Below are 25,439 nucleotides of genomic sequence, written 5' to 3' on the forward strand. Positions count from 1 at the left end.
CCTCGATAAGAAAGCATACTCTAACTAACAGATCAGAAATTATATAATATTATTTGAAACGAAGGTAATTGAGGTTCATGTTTCATACACACCGAGAGTGTGTATGAAATTTGGCATTTGAAAACCATAGAAAAATGCAAATTTATTTGCATTTTTCTATGGTTTTATCTTAAAGAATAAATGTTCCAAAGATTAGATCCAGCTTAATAATTTTCTCATACCCAAAACCCTTAAGATACCAAGTATTATAAAAATCATTATATCTCGTTGGATGTCTTGCCGAGATAATTTTCGCGGCACATTAATTTTCTCAGGCCTATGATAACGTAAGACGCAGGTTTTGGACTCAACAGGCATGCACACAGAAAACGATATTGGAAACCTTTCATCAGCCGGAGGAAAGTGTGTTGTGCGCAGATGCAGCGTTGGCTCTGCCAGCACAAGTTTCACTGGGTCCGCTGCGATAGCTGTTGGTCTGTTTCGTCGTTGGGAAGAGGGAGGAAAGAGCGCCTCCGAGTCCGGCGGTAACGTCAGCGGGTACACCCGAGGAAATGTACGCTTCCTCGAGTCGGGAAACCTTTCAAAGTGCAGGATGGTGCTGTTGACCGTCTTCAGGCTCCCGAGCATTCGGAAACTACTTGCCCTTTCCAGCTTACTACTCGGCAGTGCTTTCATCCTGCTGTCACCAACATGGTTGCCATCAAAGGCAAGGAACGTGAGTGAATTATTGACAAAACAATTTACATTTCCTGAATTTTTTTTAATAGTCCTAATGAATACATTTGAGTTTCAATCGTACGCGATGGGGATTTCAGCTGTATTTTATGTTTTGAAGAGCGCCGCTCCTTTCCCATTATTTCCTACTCGTTATAGCTCTGACTATTTAAAACGTCTTAATGGAGACATTTTAAAAAATTAGACCGCTTCATTGAGCGGTAAAATTTTCCCTTTTTGCTGAGTTATTTTTTTGTATTAATTAACTTAGCTTGAAGGAACCCACAGTTCTGATGCAGGAAAGACTAGCCCGTAAAGGAATATTTCTCTCTGATTTGGACATGTAAACATCGCCAGAGTGTTGCAAAAGCAGGAGTAAATAGCAGCAGTTCTATCAATGAAATAGTCTTTGCAGTATTGATAGCTTTCGGGGGATAATAAATAAGTGGTTGACTCTTAGCTATATTGGCAACATTAACTTATGATTCCAAGGCCTGCAACATCAAATATTCTTTCTTCCTGTTTATCATTAAGTTTTTGTTTAGGATCACAAAAACCCAACCATTTCATTTGTTTATAATTACCTCGAATTAATAATATTCCGCATAATCTGTTATGCTTTCATTGAGAGAGAAGGGTACGCATTGGTGACGGCTGCGAGAGCCGGACGAAAGGTAGTCCACGCAGCGCCTGTTCTCCAGTGACGCGGCTGCAAAGGCGTCTGACCCCAGTGGGGCGGCCAGTAAGTGATGGTGTCACGTTAAAAACACTATTGAGGAAGGCAACGGGAAACTACCTCAATTATCATTCCCAAGATTAACATGATGGACTATAGAGAGATTTTGAGTCCTGGCAACTACGGGGCTCGGCCCAATCGGCCGTGTGTCGTGCTCGGCAGCGGGGGAGGCAAGGCTTCCGCGGTCGTCAACCCACGAAACCCTTGCAAGGGAGAACCGACAGCAGTAGGACAGAAGACGCAGAAGAAGAAGACCATTTTTATTAGAATAGGAACTTGGAATGTTAGGACAATGTAGAGGGCAGAAAAATTGGAGAATATTAAGCCAGAGATGGAAAGGGGAAGTATATATATTTTAGGTCTATGCGAGGTGAGATGGAAGGAAAGCGGGCATTACTGGAGTGATAATTATAGAATAATATAGTACGGCGAGGGCGAGAGCCAACGAGGGGTAGCCATAATATTTCATAAAGAGGTAGGAAGAAGCGTAGTAAGCATAGAGCAAGCAACGGATAGAATATTGCTAGTAGAGATAAAAGCAGAACCGACGAACTTGGTCATTGTGCAGGTATACGCGCAACCGAGGAACCATACGGAGGAAGAGGTCGATAGGATATACGAACAGTAAAAGGATATAATCGCGTGTGTTCCTGCAGGGAAACATTTGATAGTGATGGGGGATTGGAATGCGACGGTAGGCGAAGGAAGAGATGGTGATGAGGTGGGGGACTACGGTTTAGGCACGAGGAATGACCGCTGGGAGAAAGCAATTGAGTTCTGCAGGAGGCAGGGGTCAGTCATCGCCAGCACTTGGTTTAGACACCACAATAGGTGCAGGCATACATGAAAAATGCCAGGTGACTCAGAAAAGTATCAGTTAGATTATATCCTGGTTAGACACAGGTTTAGAAACAGTATGACAAATTCGCACAGCTTCCCGGGAGCGGGACCATAATTTAGTTGCTATGAAATGTAGCGTCCGTTTCAAAAAGATAAGGCAGGGGCGGCGGGTTAGAAAAGTGAATGTAGAAGCATTAAATGTATTGAAAAGGATGGGGTACCAAAGGCTGTAGAGGAAATCATGGATGATGGTAAAGAGCTAAGTACTGTCGAAGAAAAATGGGAAAGTATCAAGGAAGGGTTGTCTAAAGCCGCAAAAGGCACTATTGGAACCGTTAACACGAAAAGGACTAGGAAACCATTGATCACGGATGAAATGATTACAAATATGGATGAGCGGAGAAAATGGAAGAATGTACACAAGGAGGTTGGCAAAATGAAGTACAAGGAGTTAAACAATAAATTGAGGCGGGTGACAAATAAAGCAAAAGAAGTATGGTTGAAGACGCAGTTTGAGGATATTGAAAGTTTACAGAGGAATGGTGAAATTGGTGCGCTGTACAACAAAGTTAAATCTTCATAGGGAAGAAAGAAAGGAAGATCTATGCTAACAGTTAGAGATAAGGCGGGTAAGATAATAGTTGCCACAGGAAAGATCCCAGAGAGATGGAAGGAATATATAGAAGAACTGTATAGTAAAGAACTTAGACCAACAAAGTGAGACATAGAAAAAGAATATTACGTAGAGGAAGATAGCTTAGGTCCAGGCATACTTACTCGACGATGAGATAGAAAGGGCATTAAGGGAGATGAAACTAAATAAGGCCGTGGGGGTGGATAACATTCCAGCGGAACTTCTGAAGGGTTTAGGAAAATGTGGAAGGAAGAGGCTATATCAGCTGATGCATAGTATTTATGAGGAAGGGGTCTGGCCGGAAAACTATAAGATCAGTGTTAGTTCCTATTCCGAAAAAGGTAAAGGCTACATCATGTGAGGACTACAGGACAATAAGTTTGATATCCCATGCAGCTACAAAATCATAAACAAAAGGATAGAGAGTAGGACAAATGATTACTTAGGGGATGACCAGTTTGGGTTTAGGAAGGGGAGAGGTACGCGTGACACCATTGCAGTAATGTGATCACTAATCGAGAGGAATATAGGATACAATCAGGACGAATTTTCCTGTTGCATAGATTTAGAAAAAGCGTTTGATAGGTGCATTCGGAAAAAACTAATGAGTATATTGCATGAAATAGAGTAAATTGGAGGGACAGGAGGCTAACCTGCAACCTGTACATGTCTCAGACTGCTCAGGTGCGGGTGGGGAACGAGGAGTCCGAATGGGCAGTGTTAGGAAGAGGTGTAAGGCAGGGCTGCCCATTACCACCGTTGCTGTTCAGCGTATATGTGGAGGAAATGACCAAAGAGGCATGGGTAGAACTACAGGTAGGAATGAAAGTCGGTGCGGAATTCATTAAATCAGTTAGGTTAGCTGATGACCAAACTTAAGTTTGTCAGTCAGCCAAGGGGTAGCAAGCATTACTGGGTGAATTAGAAACTCAGTGCGACAGATATTGGATGAGAATCAATATTAATAAAACAAAGGTTAAGCGATTTTCTAGAAAGAAAAAGGCTATGCTAAACATTGAAATAGGAGGACAAAAACTAGAGCACTTAAAACAGTTTACGTATCTCGGTAGTGTTTTGGACCAACACGGTCAAAGTAGTAGGGACGTAATGAGAAGAAATGCGCAAGGCAAAGAGGCTTTCACAAGGAAGAGGGAGTTGATGACAGGAACGTTGAGTAAGGATATTAAGAAAAGACTCGTGAAAACTTTGATATGGAGCGTACGCGCGGCGCGGAAACGTGTTCATTGAAGCAGGATAGACGTAGATTAGAGGCTTTTGAAATGTGGGTGTGGATAAGAATGGAGAAAGTGAAATGGACCGAGAAGAAAACAAATGAGGAAGTACTTGGTATGGTGGGCGAAGAGAGGGGTTTGTTGGGAGAAATCCTATGGAAGCAGGAAAAGTGGCTGAAGGGGGTATTGACCGGCAGTGAGATGTTGAAGACTGTAATAGAGGGGAGAAGGTTAGGCAAACGAGGAAAGAGCAGGAACAAGATAGGGATGTTGGACGGGATGAAGGGAGAAAGGATCGTGACTTACCGGTCCATATCCAACTCCTGCTAAGTTTAAATTCATATCTTTTATTTATTCTCTTTAACAGGGTCACAAAATTTTCTGGCAAACCATTAAAGTATGAGTATAGAGATAGTCATAACACATAATGGAAAAATAGAACAGGTTGTAATGGTGACTATTTTTCCTCTTTTGCAAGCAAAAGGTGAAATGAAGAGTTGGAAAATCACATATCACTGCCGACCTTGCTGAATTCTCTCATGGTATTCTGCGCTGAATTTGGAGAATTATTCTGTTACATTCTAGCAATGTTCACTGGATAACAAAAGACATTCCCCCTAATGTATATTCAGATGAAACTCGACTCAAAGAGCCGCTGTGCGCCCACACTGACCGTGAGCCAAGTGATAGATAGTGTGCTGGAAGATTTTTCAAATCCACAGGGATAAATTACGCAAACACCACGCTCAAGTGCGTTCGTAAAGATATCATATCACGAGTAAGATCGCAACTACTTGCTTAGCAATTACGTTCAATGGTGATGCGGATGTAAAGAATTTAAAAGTAACTAACACGACCCGCTCTCGTTCCTGCACTATTGCTTTACGATTTACTTATTCCAGTAGAAATACGAGAAAATAACGCATTTCGTCAGCATTACCTTTAGCTCATCAAAAGATCTGTGTTGACAGAGGGATCAATTTATTCTGATATTGTGGAAATCATGTATGATGGGCTCTCATATTTCGAAATAAAAAATTTAATTATCATTAACTTTACAAATATAGTTATAGTAGTCTGGCATAGCACCATACAAAGAGGGTTGGCCCAATTTCGAGTGTAATAGAGGGGCGAGATAGCCTCTTTAAAGCGAGGTACGAAGCGTGTTTATGTCGGAAGCACTAAGGTGTGCTCTGAAACGTGAAAATACAACCAAATGGCTTCCCACTAGTAGCGAAGGAAATTTTAAACGTCTTCCTTCGCCGCGAAGAAACCTTACAACTGGTGTGTGTCGAGAACGCTGCAAGAAAAGGAATGGCAATGCTCGGTTGATGATGTTGACTCTCGAAAGAGATATAGTTAGGGCATTATTTCTCCGTAATTCGTTGCCTACATTGTTAAGTAGACTAGAAGATAGGGCTACAATAACATGCCAGGTCTAAACCAATCAGACGATGCAATTAATAATAGGATATATCACAAGGCTAATTAAAATGTTGATTTTAAACCACTCCGATCGATTTCTGGCCATAAATAGCGTCCAGAAAATTTATGAAATATTTTTTCATATAGGAGACCCCACATGCAAGCAGCAACTTTAACTAGCTCCATTAAGACTCTAGTGAGGCTGCAGCAGTTATTCTATATTTCATGTCGGCTTAATGATTCAATGAATAAAATAGAATATAGATATCTGTATTTTTCAATTTAATGTTTATTGCGCAATCCATACTCTTTGCATACAGAACTGAACTTCTTCCTTTATTCCTGTTTATTGGACTTTTATGCTCACTTTCAGGGTGAATGCAATGTTTATAATCCTTTTTATTGGTTATTAATGATTGAAATTTCTCTTAACAGATCATCAAGAAAACGTTTTTGAACATTGAGAGGAAGTATCCATGGGACGAAAATCTTTTTGACTTGAATAATTATTTAAAGTTGGAGGCAATGGAAATGAGCAATAACAGATTCATGAATCTACCCACGATAGCCATGATGGATATTTACAAAAAAGTAGATTTTATACCGAAAGAATTGAGTCAGGTAAAGTAACTATTTATTGTTATGACTTATATTATACCTGTAAGGATAGGTTGTGGATCAACCAAGTCTAAACAATTGTACAAATATACGAGTACATTTACCTACCTCTCCTAACAAAAAGCACAACCTGAAATCACTATTTCACCTTTTCCATCCTTCTCCACAGCCACATTTCAAATTTCTCCAGTCTATGCCTATCATTTGCTTTATTGATCATGTTTCCATGTCCTAAAAAATCTCCAAATGCCTCTATGCCATTCCTCTCATAATGGGCACCTATTACACATTGCCTGAGGAGGCAATTTGTCATGGTGTTTGGTAGTGGCAACAGTAGAGGAAGCCATAGGTTTCAATTGTCACTTATCATTAGGGAAGTGATGAGAAAAATACAATGTAGTAGCCAACCCCTTTGACCTTTTTAAAATTCTATTCCATGCATAAAGCAACAGAAGTTTCATCATACTAATATGGTTGGGATTTGCAAAATAATTACCTACTAATGAAGCCATAATAGTTATGCCATTTTAACAATAACTATATATTGTATATAATTTGTATTTTTGTTATATGTTTATAACCTGAAACTTTCTTACTGATCCACTCACAAATTTATGGTAGTAACGAAAGTTTGATGGGAGTGGCTTAAATACACATAAAAACATCTGAAAATAGGTAAAATCAATTTAAGTCTCCATCTCCCTCCTTCCCCTAAATGTCTGCCTGATCTAAGTGGCTATAATAAAATCTCAACCTCCAGAATTATTTTCTTCCTAAATTCATGGTGTATTTTCCCAATTCACAAAAAAACTTAATTAGTGTGTATAAAAATTATACTGGATAGACTTTTTACACTAAATATCTGAATGTGATCATTTTTCTTCTTTCAAAGGCTGAGAAGTATTTCAAATATTCATTCAACATTGAAGCTAGTCATGGTGTGCCAATGGGAAGAAAACTTCCAGACAGTCGCCACCCTAGGTACGTTTTTAGTGGAATTTAATTGTTTTGCTGCCAGGAACATAATATTGAAGGTTCCATATATCTAAGTGATTAGGTATTGAGAAAAAGCAAGTTTTAGAAACTTAAGAAATTAAAGCACAAGCCATAATGAATGAGGTCTTCAAAATTCGAGGCAACCGCTATCTATAATCTATGATTAATGTTCTGGTTAGCTAACTAATGGTACTAATAGTATATTAAAAGCCCTCATGTATTTAAAATAGTATATCTTTGATTTGTGCATAAAAAATTGCATACTTTGCATTGGTTTTTAGATGCTCATATATGTTATGCTACTCATTAAGTTTATCTGCACCAAGCTTGATGCAAGCAAATGAATGCAATCATTGTCACATTATAAGTGTTAATGAAACTTAATAATTATAATTTTTAGCTATTAACAATCTAGTATTAGTAGTAGTATTTAGGGGAGGTGACCAACAGCTGAGGTCATTGGCGCCATTAGGGATGGACAGGAAAGGAAGTGTGGAGAGAAACCCGGTGTCGGCATTAGCCTACTCTTTACGAAAGGCCCCAAGGGGTCTTAACATCCCATCTGACAGATGGCGTACTCACTCAAAGTGCTCTCTACAAATCACCTCTAGTAGGGATCATGATACCACTGAAAAATTTTCAGCAATGCCAGGATTTGAACTGGGGCCCTCTGGGTGGGAAGCCAGTATGATAGCCACCGCAAATTCTTGATCCCCTTTTAACAATCTCTCAACAATAGTTGGTAACATGGGAAGTACAATAGAAGGGGGGAACCTGTAAATGGTTTCAATTTTGAACTGGGCCTCAATTTCCCATTCTTCTAATTATCCTCATATAGTAAATCTGCCGTCAACCCCCTCCTACCTCTGTTTCTTACCCTGCCTCCCACTTCCCCCTTCCCACTGCTCTCCTCCTTTCCTTCTCCAAGTTCAGTTGCATAGTTGTTTCATAAGTATACCCAGCCTGGTGATGATTGCTACAGAAAGCAAAACGCCCACTTCCTATGTTTGTCACTCCTCTTCCCTATTCTTTGATTCTTTTCCTCAGATAGCTTATGCCTTTCATACACCTCCGTTCCTCCACCCTCATCTTTCTTAAAACACATCCCTAAATCCCTAACCATTCAGCACCTCACTTAACAGAAGTGAAAGTGCTACCAAAATCAAGCTTGTTCCTCTGTTGCCTATCATCAATGGAATCTTCAGTGAGTGATTGAGCCCGCTAAATTACCATTCCCTTTTTGTCACCTACTTTTCCTTTATCTCTATCTTAAATATTTCCCATTCTATTGGCATTTTCAATTGACAACCTGCTTATTTAATGTTAGTATTTAAAAAGTTAATACTTTCGAAATATTCTGAATCAGTCAATCCTGGAATATTTCCAAACCCTGGAAAATAAGAAATCCCTTTCAGACTGAGTTCTGAAGCCCTAAAATATGCTCTACAAGCTAGAAAATAAACTTCAAATATTCTCTGTTGACTTTCAGATATTTAATATGAACCACTGGTGCAGATAATGTGCCGGGAAACAATATTGGCAGAAGCATATTACTAATAGTGAAATACTTATTGATACCTCTTCTATAGGTGTAGAGATGCTGCATTTGACACAGATAATTTCTTATCAAGCTCAGTCATAATAACATTTCACAATGAAGCCAGATCTGCATTGCTTAGGACCATTTTAAGGTAAATGGATAAGATAATAATTAAATTAAGAATATGTTTTCATCTTAATAATTTTAATGCCCATGAGAATGATTAAAACTTTAAGTAGTCAGAGTGAATACTCACTGCACAGCTTTCATTTAATATATGACCAAGCAACTTAATTTATTTCATGAAATAATTGTTTTTCACTTGTTTTTCAGTATCCTCTTAAGAACTCCAAAGAGCATTCTTGAAGAAATTATTTTAGTTGATGACCATAGTGACAATGGTAGGTATGATGATTGTCAATTTCGCATTTTTAGTTAGATAAATTATCACCCGTTTGGGTTCTTTAATGCCTATTGTTGGTCTATTAGCAACCTCTTGCTAGCAAAAAGCCACACTAATCTTATATTTAGAATGAATTAAAATTAATCAATCTTTAACCAAAATTCGATGTTTCATAGATTTATTAACCTTATTCTTTCAAAAATTTTGTAAAGATATCAGAAGAGCTGTAGCACAAATGCTTGGGAGAAGATTGATACTGGCTACTCAATGAAAACTCATCTTGCCAATTTAAAGATTTATTTTTAGTCTAACATCCATTTAGTGATTTGGATTTTTTAAATTTAGTTTCAAGTAAAATATTATTCATGCAGTTATAACATGAATAACAATTTAAAATCCTTATTCAATGTAAAGATGAAAAGCAAATTTGCAAATAAAAATAGGAAAAGTGCAAATTTGTTTTTCTCAGAATGAGGAACTGCCACTACATCTCATCTCAATCTGTGGAATATATAAAGATGAAATAATGGGAGAAATTTTGAGAACCATTTTGCTCTCTTTATTCACAAGTTCCTTCACTCAAATAGGTAAGCATTTTTATATAAACAGCTCATGAGCCTGGAAAAAGCGCTTCCCTTAATGGGCAGTGCTCAAAACTTGGACTTACCAGAGCCGAAGTTAGTTACTGTTCAAAATTTTTGAGTGTCATGTGTCCCAAGCCAAAATCAGTCTATGTTCTGGCTTTCATGCACCCCTTAAACTGTACCCCTCTCCTGTACTTTCCCCTCTTGCAGCATGCCATTGACCAGATTATTGCAAATGGCCTATACTTAATAAAACCTCCATGATATAATTTTAAAAAACACTTATATGCATTATGCCAACTATAATTATTTTAACAAAAGTTGTAACCACATAAGGAGTGCAGTCCTTAATAATCAGCAATAGTTGTAATGTTGAGAAAAGTTACAGCCACTTACGTATATAATTCATTTATACTTAATTAGGAGGTTTTCATTTCTTGGCTAGGGGTTGAGAGACTTTCATAACCAGTTATTTCTCTATTTCCACTTTTCAGCTGATGATGCTTTTTTGCTGTCAAAAATTCCAAAAATAAAAGTCATTAGAAATGGAAGAATAGAAGGTTGGTATGAAAATATTTACTCTTGTCATATGTTTATGTCTCAATGCTTCTATATTGTAATAATTGATTTTTGAAAGCACAATTGCTTAAGATAAAAAGTAATTATTGTAGATTACACACCTAAGAGAATAATAAGGATATTCTCAAAAAATAATGTGGAGAAATCCAAACTCCTGAGGGCTTTACCAAATTTTGACCTTGAGGTGAATACTATTTCCAATGAGAAAATGATGATTCTTTACAATTATAGCACAAGGAAATGCCACCTAGTTATCGTCATTGCATTAAAATTAAAAGACGCCACATTTATTTCATTACACCCATAGGAGTTGCAAAGTCGAGGATAAGAGGTGCACAAGAAGCAGAAGGAGAGGTTCTCATATTTTTGGACTCTCATTGTGAAGTAAATAAAGGATGGATGGAACCCCTCGTTGAGCTTGTCACTGCTGTAAGTATAATGATACCCACTACCTACGTATCTTAGCTCTTAGTTTGCCTACAGCTGTGAATGAATAACTAAAGATATACATTTTCACAAGGATTTATCACAAGTGCTAAATGTGGCTTAAATATATAAAAGTGTATGTAGTACCTTACTTTAAAAGAAATTCACTATCGTCAAATATTGTAATTTAAATTTGTGTATTGTTACTGAATAACTTTGTGTTAGGTAAAGTATATATGTTAACTAATTAGTTGAAGAGACAATTTTGTTTAAGCCTTACTGCATATAGAAGCTTTATTTCAGTAATTAAAAATCAAATGATGGAACAGGTACCAAAAGCTCTTGTTAGCCCAGCACTAGACAGAATTGACAAAGATGACTTTGAGTATGAAGCCATATCAACATATTTTAAAGGAGGTAAGTATTTGATGATCTTTTCATTAAAAACAACTTTACTAAGTTACTCAAGTACCCTCTATTTTTCTTCACACTCCTTTATTTACCAAGGTTTTGATTGGACTCTAAGTTTCAAGTGGATACCATTAACTTCTAGAGAAAAGAGACAGTTAGGAAGTCCAACCCATCCCTTTTGGTGAGTAATTTGACTTCTTCAATTCACACATTTCATTATCTTAATGACCTATGGCATATTACATCATGAGCACCTATTGACTGAGGTCACAAGGAACCTACCTAAACAGAAAAGTGGCAGGAAAGGGTGAAAATATTCTCAAAAAGAAACTGAAAGAGTGAAATCTGTCCAGTTTATAGCCAGACCTAGTCAATAGTTAATACGTACCAATAAAGTAAATCCTAATGGAATGCCTAGATACATATTTGCATTATACTCAAAGGGCACAGGAATTACAATATACTGGAAATATGGGAACTGAAGAAATTAATCGGAAAAACATGTTGATAATTTGAAAACTATGTTACCAACAGATTCATAATTAACTAAGAAACTGTAATTTGTTTTATTTGTTGTAAAGGATAAGAATCAAATATCTATTTTTCATCTTTATTTTACGTTACACACTAGTTGTTAGGCATCCATATTTTGAAAAATGTAAACACTTATCATCCATCTATCTACTCTTCCATCTTCAGATACTGCTTTTTTTCCACATGCTCAAAAACTCTTCAAAATTTTAAAATCCCATTACTAAAACAGAGTTTTCATCCCAAACCAAAGTTTTCAACCCAAATCATCATGAAAATCAAAATTGATATCAGTTATAATATTCCAAAAAGCCTTAATAATCATCAGAGGCAATGACTGATGTACTTTACACTTTCAGGCTTCACTTTGTGGAATTGTGTGATGTCCATATTAGAGTTTGTAATTTTCCACAGGCTATATTTTAAGGTATAATGCATCTCCCCAACTTGCAGCATCATCAGATACAAGTCTCGTTCACATGCAGCAATTGAATATATACCCTTGGGGCAGAGGAGAGGGGGTGGCTATGTAGGAGGCCAATCCCAAATCATAACTAAGGCACCATGCTTTCCCTTCCCTTACCCAAACAACCCTAAAACCCACCTTCAACTTCCTACCCTCTCTCTCCCTCCTACATAGCCAGCTCCTTTCCTCTGTCCTCAGGGTATATATTTGACTGCTGCATGGGAACAAGACTTGTACCTGATGATGCTGCAAGTCGGTGAAATGTCTTTTACCTTAAAATAAGTTCTGTGGAAAATTATAAACTCCTTTAATATGGACATTTAACTGAATTCTGGTTTAACTAGAATGCATTTGCATACTTCATGGATTTTGAGATTGTCCATCTAAACTGGATATAAATAATGGATATTTTGCAAAATGTACTTGCAGACTGAAGAGATTAACCTTGTCTGGAATCTTTTCATGTCTCAGACTTCATAGGCACAGTATTGTGCAAAATATGGAAATAAGAATTTCTTGCACCATCAGGGTCCATTAAAAACCTACATTAGAATGGCTAATTACTACTAGTAATAAACTGAATTTCCTTTCAAAGAAAAAATATTTTGTAGATACAAAATGGGTAGGATCATTTGCCATGATAACTTTTGATACTAAATTCCACCTGAAATTCTGTGATTATTTTCAATTCAAGGAGTCCTGTTGTTGCAGCAGGAATGTATGCAGTGAGCAGAGACTGGTTTTTTGAACTTGGTGCTCATGATAACGAGTTCAAGTCTTCTGGAGTTGAAGATGTTGGTAGGTGAAGGAAACAAATCTATAATATATTTTTTCATGAAATTAAGTTTTGACTGTATGCATACATGTATCCAAACAATAATCTAGGCTAAAAATATTTATATTGCAGAAATATCATTAAAGAGTTGGCTGTGTGGAGGCAGTGTGTATATTTGCCCTTGCAGTAGGGTTGGTCATGTGTTTCATAATAGATACTCTCAAACTAACAGCACTAAGAAAGCATTTATAAGGTGTGTTACCAAGTCAGTAATACTTAAATTATATGGTACATATCATGAAAAGAGTTTTAGACATAAGTATCATCATACATATGTGGTCTATTGTTCCTACTTAACCCAGAAGCATGAAAAGAAAGTTAGGGAAATGATAATACTATTTCTTTAGATTTCATAGGAAAGTTTATGAATGGGAATTGGAAATTCAACGACTAGGGATATGAGTTCATATTTTGGTTGACTGAAAAAAATACATAAAGCATTCAGCACTAAAAAGAGAAGTTACTGCATTAAATTTACTGCATAAATTTGAAGCAGGTTACTTATCAAAGGATGTTAAAGAAAAATACTGGTCCCAACTTACTATGGTAGATCTAATCACCAAATTAAAATCAGGGAGATTTATTATAGAGTGGATAAATTTAAAATGTTGTTTTTTCCTTGGACTCTTAAGAGATCAAAATAGATATGACAGCAATTTCGTATGAGATAATTAGAATTGGTAGGGTATATATATTTCAATATCCTGCATGCTATTTTTTTTATTTAATAGACCCATCTTTTTAACAGTTCTAGAGGATGATTTGATTAAACATATTCTTTTATTGAATACTTTCTTTTTTGTGATTAAAATTTGTCGAGTGCATGATCAAACTAATATTCGTATAGAGGTAACATGATTGCAATTGTGCATGTATGGCTGGTGACCTAACACCAGTCATGCATGCATGCCAGATGCCCTTGCGGCACTTACGGGGCACTGCGTGGATGTAGATAAGTTAAAATGTATCATAAAATGCCTTGGCATATAGGCTTGGTTTAAGAAGGCTCTAATGAAGAGTCAGTTATTATTGGAATACTATGAATATATGCTTTACTGATCTACAAATAATCTAAATGATTAATTAAGACAGTTTTTCATATATGTTTAAGGGTTCATTCTCCTTTTAGGGTGCAAAAGGGGTGTTTGTCATGGAATATCCTTTGAGTGACTGACACGAAACCCCAGCATGCACAACCTCTAATGGAGTGAAGAGGTCCTGGATGGGAGGCAGAATGAATGAATGTGAAAAATGGAAAGGGGAAAGAATAAAGGATTAATGAAAGAAGGCTTAAGGGAATTTAACCCAACTCTGCCTCTACTCAAATAGCAAATATAAATACCACAGCCCAAGTCACTAAACACCTCAATCAATAATTATTTATTTTAGTACAATAGAAGGTTGAACATTTCAATATGCCTTGTGGATAATTATAAATCTATCATTGTACATTTTTTGGGCCAGCAAAATCATATCATCTTTCGTGGAAAATGAAAGTCTTTGGGCAAATAATGTTTCCGAAGTAAATTAAAATGCCTCTTCCCATGAAAACTTTGCAATTAATGGAAATTAATTATTATTCAACCCAAAATACTGAATTAGGTATATTTTACCTCATTGCCAGAAAATCACCATTTGAGATCACAAATTGCTACACAAAATATTCATTGACTTGTCATTTTTCATTAGCAGTCATCTCTCCTCACCCTCAAAAGAGGAATCATGAATCGTATCCCTACATCTAACTGAGCTTCCTCCTCCCTGCAATTTCAGATTGAATATTTATGATTACAAAGAAAGGGAAATAATTAGTTAGGGAGCTCTCCTGTGAAATGGTCTTTCTGGATTCATATCTGAATGTTACTCCAGACAGTCCCAGCTGAACCGAATCTGAGCAAGTTATCTGTATCTCCTTAGGGGTCAAATGTCAGAATAATTCTATGCTGAAATTACTTCAAATTTTGACACAGCACACATTGAACTTCTCTGTCCCAACAGCAGTCTCAATACTGGTGTGTTATTCTTGAGGCTACACCACAATGTTAACAGAGGTTGAAACCTTGGTTAGGACAACAAAATTCACCAAGGAATATTACAAAGTTTAGTATTTATATCAACAGATTAAATATATGATTCCATAACCACCATTCTTGTGAACGCACAGAAAACCCGGAATCCAGTAAATGGAGTTGGACTCCTGCCCTGATGTATTATTTTACCCATGAAATTGGATTTGTAGGAGGTGATCTCTAACCTCAACCATCAAATCAAACTTTGTGTTGACTACAACAGATCAGATTAAGAGAAGAAGGAATTCATTGTCCTCTTTACTTTGCATCTTGACTGAAAATGTAACTTCCCTGGAAAAATCAGGACCATATTATGGATTCATCTTTTCTTGATAGTGAGCTCACTTGATTGTTTAAAAGCCTTCTGAGGTGCAACATATGTGGGGAGAGATTTGATAAAATAAAAAGATGTGGCAGAAGAGTCACGAAGTATGATAGAGAATGACAATTTTTGATTGTGATGGGTTACAAAGCAAGTCGAAATAAGAATGGGAACTGGAAAATAACTATGAATCAAAGCCCAAATATACACAGTGAATAGGTCAATAAAATAAAATTGAGTAGAGGAAGCATGATTGAAGCATACATGTATTTCATGAAACTGGAAAGCTTCTGGATTAACAAGGAACAATAGCTTTCTTCGGTCCTACTGCTATATGGCTCGGCTCAATTGTTAACAATATTTCTCTTTCCATTTCATTTCATGAAAGAGAAAAGTTTGATGACTGAAAATAATTCGCATGAAAATTGTTTAAAATTACTTTTCAATAGCTCATACTTAAATTTGCATTAGTGTCAATAGAATGCTTACATTTGCATTTTGCTGATCCTTAAAATGAATGAATATTTTGAAGGAATGCCAAGAGGGTTGCAGAAGTATGGCTGGATGACTATAAGATATTCTTTTACCAAGCTCAACCATCTGCTTATGATATTCTCACTGGAAGGTATGATAACTCTTACTCTAGCTAAGAACTTTAATGAGTTGATCAAAAATTATATAAAGCAATAAAAGCAAAATTTTTGACATGAGTTTTAGATTAAGTAACATTATTTTTATCATATTAACTTGAGGTTTAACTGAAAATTTAATGCAGCTTTAACTTAGCTGAACCGAAATTTATTTAATTATAATTTAACTTATAACTCAGTTGAAAATATAAAAACAATATTCAGCTAAACAGAGTTAACTTTCAAAGTTAAGTTCTCAGGCCTGCTTAATGCCAAACAATAAGTGGGATGCAATTTACATCAACATGTTTAACCTACAAGCAAGTGAATGGCAGGCATGCAAGCACTAATGACAGGGCTTTTAGGGATTGGATAAGGGGGGGAGAGTTTAAAGCTGACACTATTTCAAAGTTTCCAGGAAGGATTTCCTAAATCTATTGTTTCTGGGATAAATTTTTCTACCTTAGTTTCATGAACTGATCTTCAAGCATAATTTGAGTAATGAATAAATATCTACTTTTAAAATTTTAATTATAAATTTATGGATCAACCTTTCAATTTCAATTAATGAGTGTGTTTATAATTTGATGTATTTTAATTTTTACTGTAACTGGTTTAATTTTATATTTTACAGTTTGGAGCATGCTCAGGCAATCAAAGAATATTTGGATTGCAAGTCCTTTCGTTGGTTCTTGGAAGGCCTTTACCCAGAGCTAAAGTAAATATAAAGCTTATTTATTAAACATTCATCCACATATTTAGGCTTGGATCATTGTTTGTCAAATTCGTTGAAAAATCTTGGTATTCCATATCAATAATAGGTAACTAAATTACATTATTTTTCTTTTCCTGGCTTCAAAGATTTAATTTCATTAGTGTTGAATGACTCATGTTAAAAATTGTGTAAAATAGCTTTAATTGAAAACCTTGCTTTCCACTATATCCCCACTAATCTTTGAATAGTTGGCTAGATATAACATGATTTTTAACATGTATGTATAAAGCTGCTGTGGAAATTCAATACACTATTCCTGTTTCTCACATTGTAACGATTGCAATCATTCCACACTCCATTAAAATAATAAAAAATAGATTCCCAAAGAGCTAAGTAAACTCTATTGATTATTCATACAATATTACTTTTGAACATTTTGATTACAATGAAACCTGATTCCTGGATCAATTGCACGTCTGCCTCTTTCAGTTCGTGTTTAGCACTCATTCACTTGAAAAGTAGTGTCTCTAGTAATCGCATAATTTTCCAAACTTAACTTCTGACATATATATCATTTGTAATTTCCTGGATAAGAGTTTAATAATATTTTGTGTGCTGTTTTAAAAGTCCCCAAAGAAAAAGCCACAAGGAGCCACCATAACAGAATTAAAATAACCGTAGAAATGAAAAGTAAAATCATTGAAAAGGGAAGACGGGGCAAGAGCGTGGCTGATCTAGCATATGCATATAATCAGTAGACATCAACGATTTGCACTATCCTAAATAATAAGGAGATAAGAAGAAACATGCTTCAAATGAGTACACTAATCATTAAGAAGATGACAGGATCATCAATGGCCGAAGAAGTATTCAAGAAATTGTGGGTGTTTTGAGAAGTTTAAGAGAAGAACCGGCATCCAAGGCATTGTGAGGCATGATGAAGCAATTTAGCTCCAACTCAAAGGTAGCAGAGAATTGGTGTCTTCAAGAAGCTCATAGATTCTGAGAGTAAACTGCTGCAACAAGTTTTCAATTGGGATGAAACGGGTCTCTTCTGGAAAAAGATGCTCCAGCAAACCTATGAGTATAACAGTGAAGGATAATGCATTGCCTGGCCACAAGCCAATGAAAGACTGTCCCTTGCTGCTATTTTTACCCAATGCAAGAGGTGATTTGTGAATGATACCCCTGCTTGTTTACCATTCAGAAATGCCATGAGCCTTCAAGAAGTATAATTTACAGTTGAGCTAAATGTGATGAGAAGGGCAGGGAAAGCATAGGAAAATGTTGCATTGTACATTGAGAAGCATCACCATAATATGGCAGTGGCTATGCATGCTAAAAAGTTATTTTCACAAAATTTTGAAGCATTTCTTTAGAGTACTTATTCTATTTCAATTCATTTTTGTTTTCTATTCATCAGATACGCATTCCAAGTTGGTTCATTCTAAAAGAGAAGAAAAGATGAAAATGATTCACCATCCTAAACAATGTTTATATAATTTTCTATATATCGTGGCATACTAGTTTTCCCCAGCCCATACTGTGCCCCAGCCCTGTGACTTTTCAGGTTGGAATTGACAAAAAATACTTGGATCTGACAGAAACGATTCAAGTATTTTGATGTTAACTCTTAATTCAAAGATAATAAAATTGTTACATTAACATATCGGCAGTTGCAAATATATCAATATTTATTAATTATAGAATTCGTTATCCCTGAGCCAAAATGCCTTTCAGCTTCCCTGTTCTGAAGCAGAACTCATGAATACAAATTTAACTGCAGTACTGTATTGCAATCTTCTCTCTTAAGATCCCATGAGTTTATTATCAAATTGAATTTTTATGTAACACTTCCTTATGTCATCATTTTGATGCTATTGAAATTTGTGTAAAAGCAATTGATTTCTATGCCTTTATGAAATTCTCATACTACTTCAAGTTGAATACCTGCAGACTTACGGTTTACCTGAAGAGATATACAGAGTATGTGTGTGTAAGCAGAGAGCGACATCACTGTTAACCCAACCCATTAAGTTTTGCAGCAGCACCACATGTGAGATGAAGCTAGATAAGCTACATTATATAAATTTATAATTTATTTGGGAATTTTTTCAGGAAGTACTTACAATGAAATGTTGAAAATCTGTTGCTTAATGCTAATTCAAAACGGTCATACTATCAAAATTTGTAATAACATGCAACCATTTTCCACACCTGATGCAGGAAAAAATTGCATTACATAGTACCTAACAAGCCACTGCTAGGGTGATTACACACCAGCCTACAATACTTTTTTTTAAAGGTAATCTACCGGTTAAGGTAGGTTTTTCGATGGACACAACTACCAAACAAATATTTTGTAATAGCAAGTATTTTTCCAGTGAATCAGCTTGCGCTTATAAGTCGAATTCATACCTGTAAGAAGGCCCATAAGATGTGGGCTCATTTTAGAGCACATTATGGAGTAGAAAAGTTCATCTCATGGGCCAGGTAAAATGGTAATTGCCACAAAAAATTGTACGCATATGAAACAAATGCTTCATTTTAAAAATAATGATAGAAACGAAATAATGTTTAAACCAAAACTTACTGTCAGCTTTAATATCATGGTCATTACTTCAGTTGTCTGCAACCTCATAATGGGTTTCAAAATGCTGTATAATATATCAGCTATTGAATATTAAGGGCTTTTATACAGCAAATAAATCCAAGCAAATTCACCTAAATGCATCAGTACTGTAAACCAGTATGCTATTCAATCCCATAGGCTCTGGTCAATTTCAGGGCAAAATCTCAGTTGCTGCGTAATCAATGAAAACTAGAATGATTTGATGTGAAATGGCTTTAAATAATTCCAGCAAATTCCTTTCTTAAAATAATATTATTTTTTCAATTTTGGAGATAGTTTTTTTAATAATAATTTTATTGACTAATGTCCAGGTTTCCAACTACTGAGCCCATTGCTTTTGGCCAAATCAAACAAGGCTTAAGATGCTTAACGGAGAAACACTTATTGATTAATAGTAATGGAGTAAGGGGAAACCAGAGTCTACAGCTAATAAGAGGTAAGGAGATTTTTTGGGAAATCACAAAATTGAATATAAATATCAATAGTGAATGTGCATTTATACACCTTAATTTTCATCAATATTACATATATTATATTTATTAAAAAAGTCTTGGAACTTTAGGGTAAATTTATGTGCTTATTACCTTAAAATTAAGTTTTACTTCATGTGTTTACACAAATGCATTGACCGTGATCATACTTAGTAATTACTATACATTCAATGTTGTAACTATTTTACCGGGTAGATGGTTATAAGCCTTTCTGAAGTCTGAATCAAAATGATTCCTCTGTTTAGAAAGCACTGTCCATGTTGAAGTTTGTGATGAAAGAGCTTCCAGTCAACAAGGTTGGACTTGGGGAGGAAGAATGAAATCAGCTATCCACAAATCCAACAAATGTTTAACTGTAATTCCTGCTACTCACAAAGGATTGAAAGATCAGCACATTCTTCATAAGAGTGGAATACAGGTTAAGCAAAGAACAAGAATCACACCCAAAGTCACATTCAATGGAAATATGACTATTGGACTTCTTGACTGCAATCAAGGAATGCAACAGGTATGTACAATGTATTTTTTTATTTGTGCATTTAATATACTAGTAAGTGTCTGAATACCCTGAGTAATAATTAAAGTTACAACTTTCTAAAGTGGATGCACAATAGCAGTAATGAGTTGAAATAATTGCTAGACTACCACAACAGGATATAAAAAGTTCTAGCGGTTTGATATAGCTGGCAGGCAAGAATAAATGCATGCATCCAACGATTCATTAATAGAGAGAATTTAAATGCACCATTCATGTGTGATACAATCATGAAATTCCGATCTCATCATACTAATGATGACTAGTGGTTTGTGAAGGATGATTTGCAATTAATTCATAATTGATTCAAACACAATTTTTTCCAGTAGAGCACATAAGACTATTAGGTGATTGGCCAGAAGTAACAACATGAGATGCACAGATGATCTAGTCATGGAGAATTCCAAGAAACTGCAGGAGATGCCATGATAGTAACTTTTAGCGGGGCTATCCGCTAAATTTGCATTATAATGCAACAATTTTAGTGGGTAAAAATCATTCACCTTGACTGAGATTCAAACCCAGGTCCCTCAATCTCTGGCCGAGTGCTTTAGCTAGTTAAACAACTGTGGCAGCCTCTTACATTAAAGAATTTTGGGGGCTTTAAAGGAACAAGAATTTGTTCCTTAAAAGGATGCACTTGGCCGGACATCAAGTGATCTGCATTCAAATCCCGGTTAAGGCAAATGCTTTTTACACTCTGGAATTGTTGCATAATAGTCATGGAGAACATGCCTTACAATAAAAAGTTGGATACTTCAACTGATATTCTTCAAAAACCATTATATATCCATTTAATTTCAAACAAATGTTAAATGATCACGGAAAGCATAAGTGACTGAACACAGAGGGAGCCCAGGAGACAAAATGTAAAACCTGTGATAAATATGAATCGAGGAGAAGAGCTGCAAGTCTCAGTGAGGAAATTGTTGTGTTTAGGAAAGATTAATTAATTCTAAAAGAGGTATAAGCCTAAGCATGGCTTAAATTGACTAAAAACTTGCGTTCGTGTTAAGCCCTCCTTTCAGAGTACATGAATCATTCCTGAAAAATCAACTCACTCAGGAAAAAGCTCAGCTTCTTAAATGATTCCATGACTACAATATCAATATGAACCTAATTTTGAACCAAGTTATTATGACTTAATAAAATAATTGCAGTATGTTGGGCAATCAAGTATCTACCAGCAGAAAGAAAAAGATCATTTATACGATTAGTCAAAAGAAATAATTAGAAATATACCAGGAAGGAAGCAGCTAATTGTAATGTGGTGAGATACAGTTCTACATTAAGTGAGGGATGGGAGAAATGCACAGCTTTAGAATTAGAAATGATTGCAGAAAGTAAGTAGCCTGGTTTTGCAGAAGATAGGGGTTGATAATAATATAGTTGGTTCAAAAATCATTACAAGCTTAGTTACGCATTGAAGATGCCGGCAGAAACAGGTACCTACCAGGTAAATCATATTATGGTTTGATATAAAGTTAGAGGCATTGCCATGGACTTTCACAACTTCCTAGGTGCAGATATAAATTCAGATCATACTTTATTTGCCATGAAATGCAATTTAAAAGTATTAGGCAATATAGGGCAGTGGAATTTATTTTGCATCACTCCGAAGACAGCACTTCAACCTTTATATCGGACTTTGCACGTTGATATAACAATTTGACAATTACATACTACACCCAAGTCCTAGGTTGAGGAAAAACTACCAAGGTAACAATCGAACCTGCTACCTCTGGGTTGGCAGACGAGGATGTTACCTCACCATCAGCAGGGCTGGCAAATCTTCAAGATTTAGCCAAAGTAAAAAGGAAGAAGTACCAAGAGCACTTAATAATATTATGTAGGCAGGGGAATAAAAATGGTTAGGGAAAGGTGGGTGGAACTAAAGACCAAGTTTGATGGAGCAGCTAAGGACGCAATAGGCATGGCACAGAATAAGAGAATGAAGAAACCATGGGTCATGGGAGAGATACTTTAGAGGAGGAATGAAATGAGAAAGTAAAAATGTAAACACAGGGGAGAATAATGAACTGAGAAATAAACAAACTTTAATGGGACTAAGGACATGTGGTGGAAAGATCAGTGTTCAATGATATGAAGAACTTCAGATACAGGGAAAAGTACTATAAAAAAAGTGCTATAAAAGAAGGTTTGGAAATTGCATGGTGTAGCAAGGAAAAAACCGTACATACCATAAGAGATTTCACGGATGGTAGAAACCTTATGATGCACAAGAACCTTATGGTAAAGATAATAGGCAGGACAGTTTACAAGTACAAAGGGGATGTGATGCATTCAAAGACAGTCCAGGAATACTAGACAAGAAGATAGAAAAAGCACTAAGGGAGATGAAGTTGAACAAGGTAGTAGGAATAGATAATATCCGTAAGGAGTTAATATCCCTATAATAACACTAAGGAGTTAGGGGAGAAATGGAAGGAAGGGATTTTTTAAACTTACCTTGCAGTCTTTATGAAGAAGGAATATGGCCAAAATATTTCCTGAGCTCGATTTGATCCTGCTAAAGTTTCAAACAGCAGTACTTGAAAACTATAGGATGATAATAAATAACTGATCATAGCACTTTTCCAATTGATAGCGGAAAAGTGCTACGATCAGTTATTCATTATGTTCGAATCCCACCACATCCTGCCTGAAGCTACTCAATTTATAGGATAAGTTTAATGTCACATGCAGAAATAGTAACAGCAGCATGCAGCTAAGAATCATCAATAGGAGGATGCAACATATTGCAATCAGCAATCTAGGCAAATACCAGTTTGGACTTAGAGAGGCTGTCGTGGTGGTATTTCAGTGGTGATTTTCAAAAATTTTATCAGAATATCTTTGTTTCTTGTGGACTTTGAGTGGGAAATCGACCACAAAGAGAGGGCAAATTTGATGAAGATATTGCAGAATATAGGAGTAAACTAGAGAGATCCGAGACTTACTTGAAGCTTGGATCTGAATCATGCAGCACAGGCATAGGTAGCAGAGAGAGAATTGGAATAGGCAATGAGTAGTAAGAAAGTCAGGTAATATTTCCAGTACTCTTCAATATATATGCTATGAAATTGATAAGAGTATAATAGGAAGGGTTTAAGCTGGGAATAAAAGTGGGGAGCAAGGTGATTAAGCCAGTTAGATTTGCAGATGATCAAGCAAACAGTCAAACAGCAAAAGAATTGTAGTTATTTTCAAGTGCTGTACACCAACAATTCGAGAGGTACACAAAGAGGATTAGCTCCAAGAATACAAATTAATGAAATTCTCAAGAAGTACATAGATAAGCAGAATTATATATCTAAGTATGAAGGAGTCAACTATTCAATTATTAGTTAAATAGTAATGAGAATGAGGGAGAGCAGGTTTTTTTTAGACAGTATGAAGGCAGGCAACAGTTGTGAAGATATAAAAAAAGAAATAATGTCTGGTACCAAAAAGGAAGTCCTACCTCACTTTAAATAGGTAGGATACTCTGAAAAAAAGTCATGCAATAAGATCATATTAAAGTCGGCATAAAATTTCAACAATGATGGAATTATAAAACAGAGGAAAACTAGTATACTCGTCACATAAAAAAATTGTGTCAAACTCTAAGAATGTTTCATCACATTTTCTTGGAGAAGATGTGTCATCAATTATAATATATTGACAAAATTCCACAAGCTACCATTTGAGATGACTATTTATTTTTGCTTACTTTGACTCATTTTAAATTGTGCTGAAAGCCAGAAAAAAAGTCATAAAGTGGGTATGCTCTTGGGAGTCCTGCTCTTCTGAATCAGCACCTCCCATGTATTACATTCATTAAACTTTTTAATTCCTATTATGCTACAATGAGAAGATGCCTCTCTGTGGTCAAACATTTTACTAACCCTTTGCTAACCTAAAACGGATACAGAAATAAATTAATACCAATGACCTGGCTAGATAAAGTTTTTCAGACTTTCAAAACATTTAATAAACCATATTCTGTACACACACTCTGTCGAAAATAACCAGAGTAGCCTATTTATATATTTGTCATTATCTCAAGTTCTGGGGCCAAGAAAGCTAAAAACATAATCATTTAGACTAAAAAAAACTGTTGTAAAATGGAGGAAATAGAGGTCAGCAGCTAGTCAATTCAATCAAAACCCAATTCACTGGCCTTCAATGAATATGAAGTTAATAACAAGGAAAAAACTATGCATCATCACTGTCAAATAAAAATCAGCAAAGATAGTAAAAAATAAGAATCAAATTAGTTGTTGTATATGCCTCATCATTATGGAGCACATAGTACCTAATTGTGATATGTTAACCTCACAAAGTACCATGTCTTATTTCCCAAGGTAGGTTTTGTAACTTTATTAAATTTATTTAAGGTATTCTAACTATTAAAGCTAGCTTTTTAATTATGCATAATGACTAACTTTTTATGCATTTAAATTATAATATAAAATACTCTATTTTATTTACAGAGGTGGAAAAGGCTTGGACGATTACTATATAATGACATTTCTAAGAAATGCTTAGAAATATGTCCATTTTCCAGTAATAAAGCTTCTTTGACATCACCAATGACACTTTGTTTGGGTTCTTGTTCCAAAGGACACTCAGGTCAGCAATGGGAATTTACTCTTGAAGTACCATCATCAAGAAGTGGTGGGTTTTTCTTCAGCTAAAGAAAAATTTACTTTATGGATCATAGAGTAAACATGCATTTTATAATGTTGAAAAGCATGAGAACTTTGATTCCATCATTATTTAAAATAATAATTGTATCAGTGTTTGAAAATTCCCATATTTTTTACCACGACCAACCTGATACTCTAAATAAAATCATATTATGTTCAAACATCAACTTTAAGTACACGGAGTACCTATTTACCATTTTATGATAGATGATTCATACCATGAATATGCGTATCCTACTTCATTATTAACACTGGCATGAGCCATTTCTTAGTCTACTTCACAATAAGAAATAATAGCTTAAATGGATAACATAAGAGAGAAATAATTTCTCAACACTTAGACATAACTGAAAGTTATCATGAACCTTGGGCCTCTGATAAAAAG

At 35.6% G+C, this 25,439-nt stretch overlaps 1 protein-coding gene across 2 annotated transcripts; it reads left to right on the forward strand.

Moving 5' to 3' along the window:
* Nucleotides 1–474: 474 nt before the first annotated feature.
* LOC139691448 (polypeptide N-acetylgalactosaminyltransferase 16-like) lies at nt 475–25,215 on the forward strand. Of its 2 annotated transcripts, none has more exons than XM_071589265.1 (16): nt 475–715; nt 6,017–6,202; nt 7,092–7,180; nt 8,785–8,886; nt 9,069–9,136; nt 10,217–10,282; nt 10,609–10,730; nt 11,057–11,144; nt 11,235–11,319; nt 12,830–12,933; nt 13,043–13,163; nt 15,894–15,986; nt 16,625–16,708; nt 19,649–19,773; nt 20,074–20,336; nt 24,839–25,215. In XM_071589265.1, exons 1-16 carry the CDS (start codon nt 593–595, stop codon nt 25,040–25,042), a joined length of 1,923 nt encoding a protein of 640 aa, XP_071445366.1. In that variant the 5' UTR covers nt 475–592; the 3' UTR covers nt 25,043–25,215. The 2 variants fall into 2 exon arrangements, with proteins under 2 accessions (XP_071445366.1, XP_071445367.1); XM_071589266.1 differs by having other exon boundaries at nt 475–706.
* The last annotated feature ends 224 nt before the right edge of the window (nt 25,216–25,439 follow it).

The sequence above is a fragment of the Hetaerina americana genome, unplaced genomic scaffold, assembly GCF_022747635.1.
Source record: "Hetaerina americana unplaced genomic scaffold, ioHetAmer1.1.p SCAF_35, whole genome shotgun sequence".
In the NCBI taxonomy this organism is placed as follows: domain Eukaryota; kingdom Metazoa; phylum Arthropoda; class Insecta; order Odonata; family Calopterygidae; genus Hetaerina; species Hetaerina americana.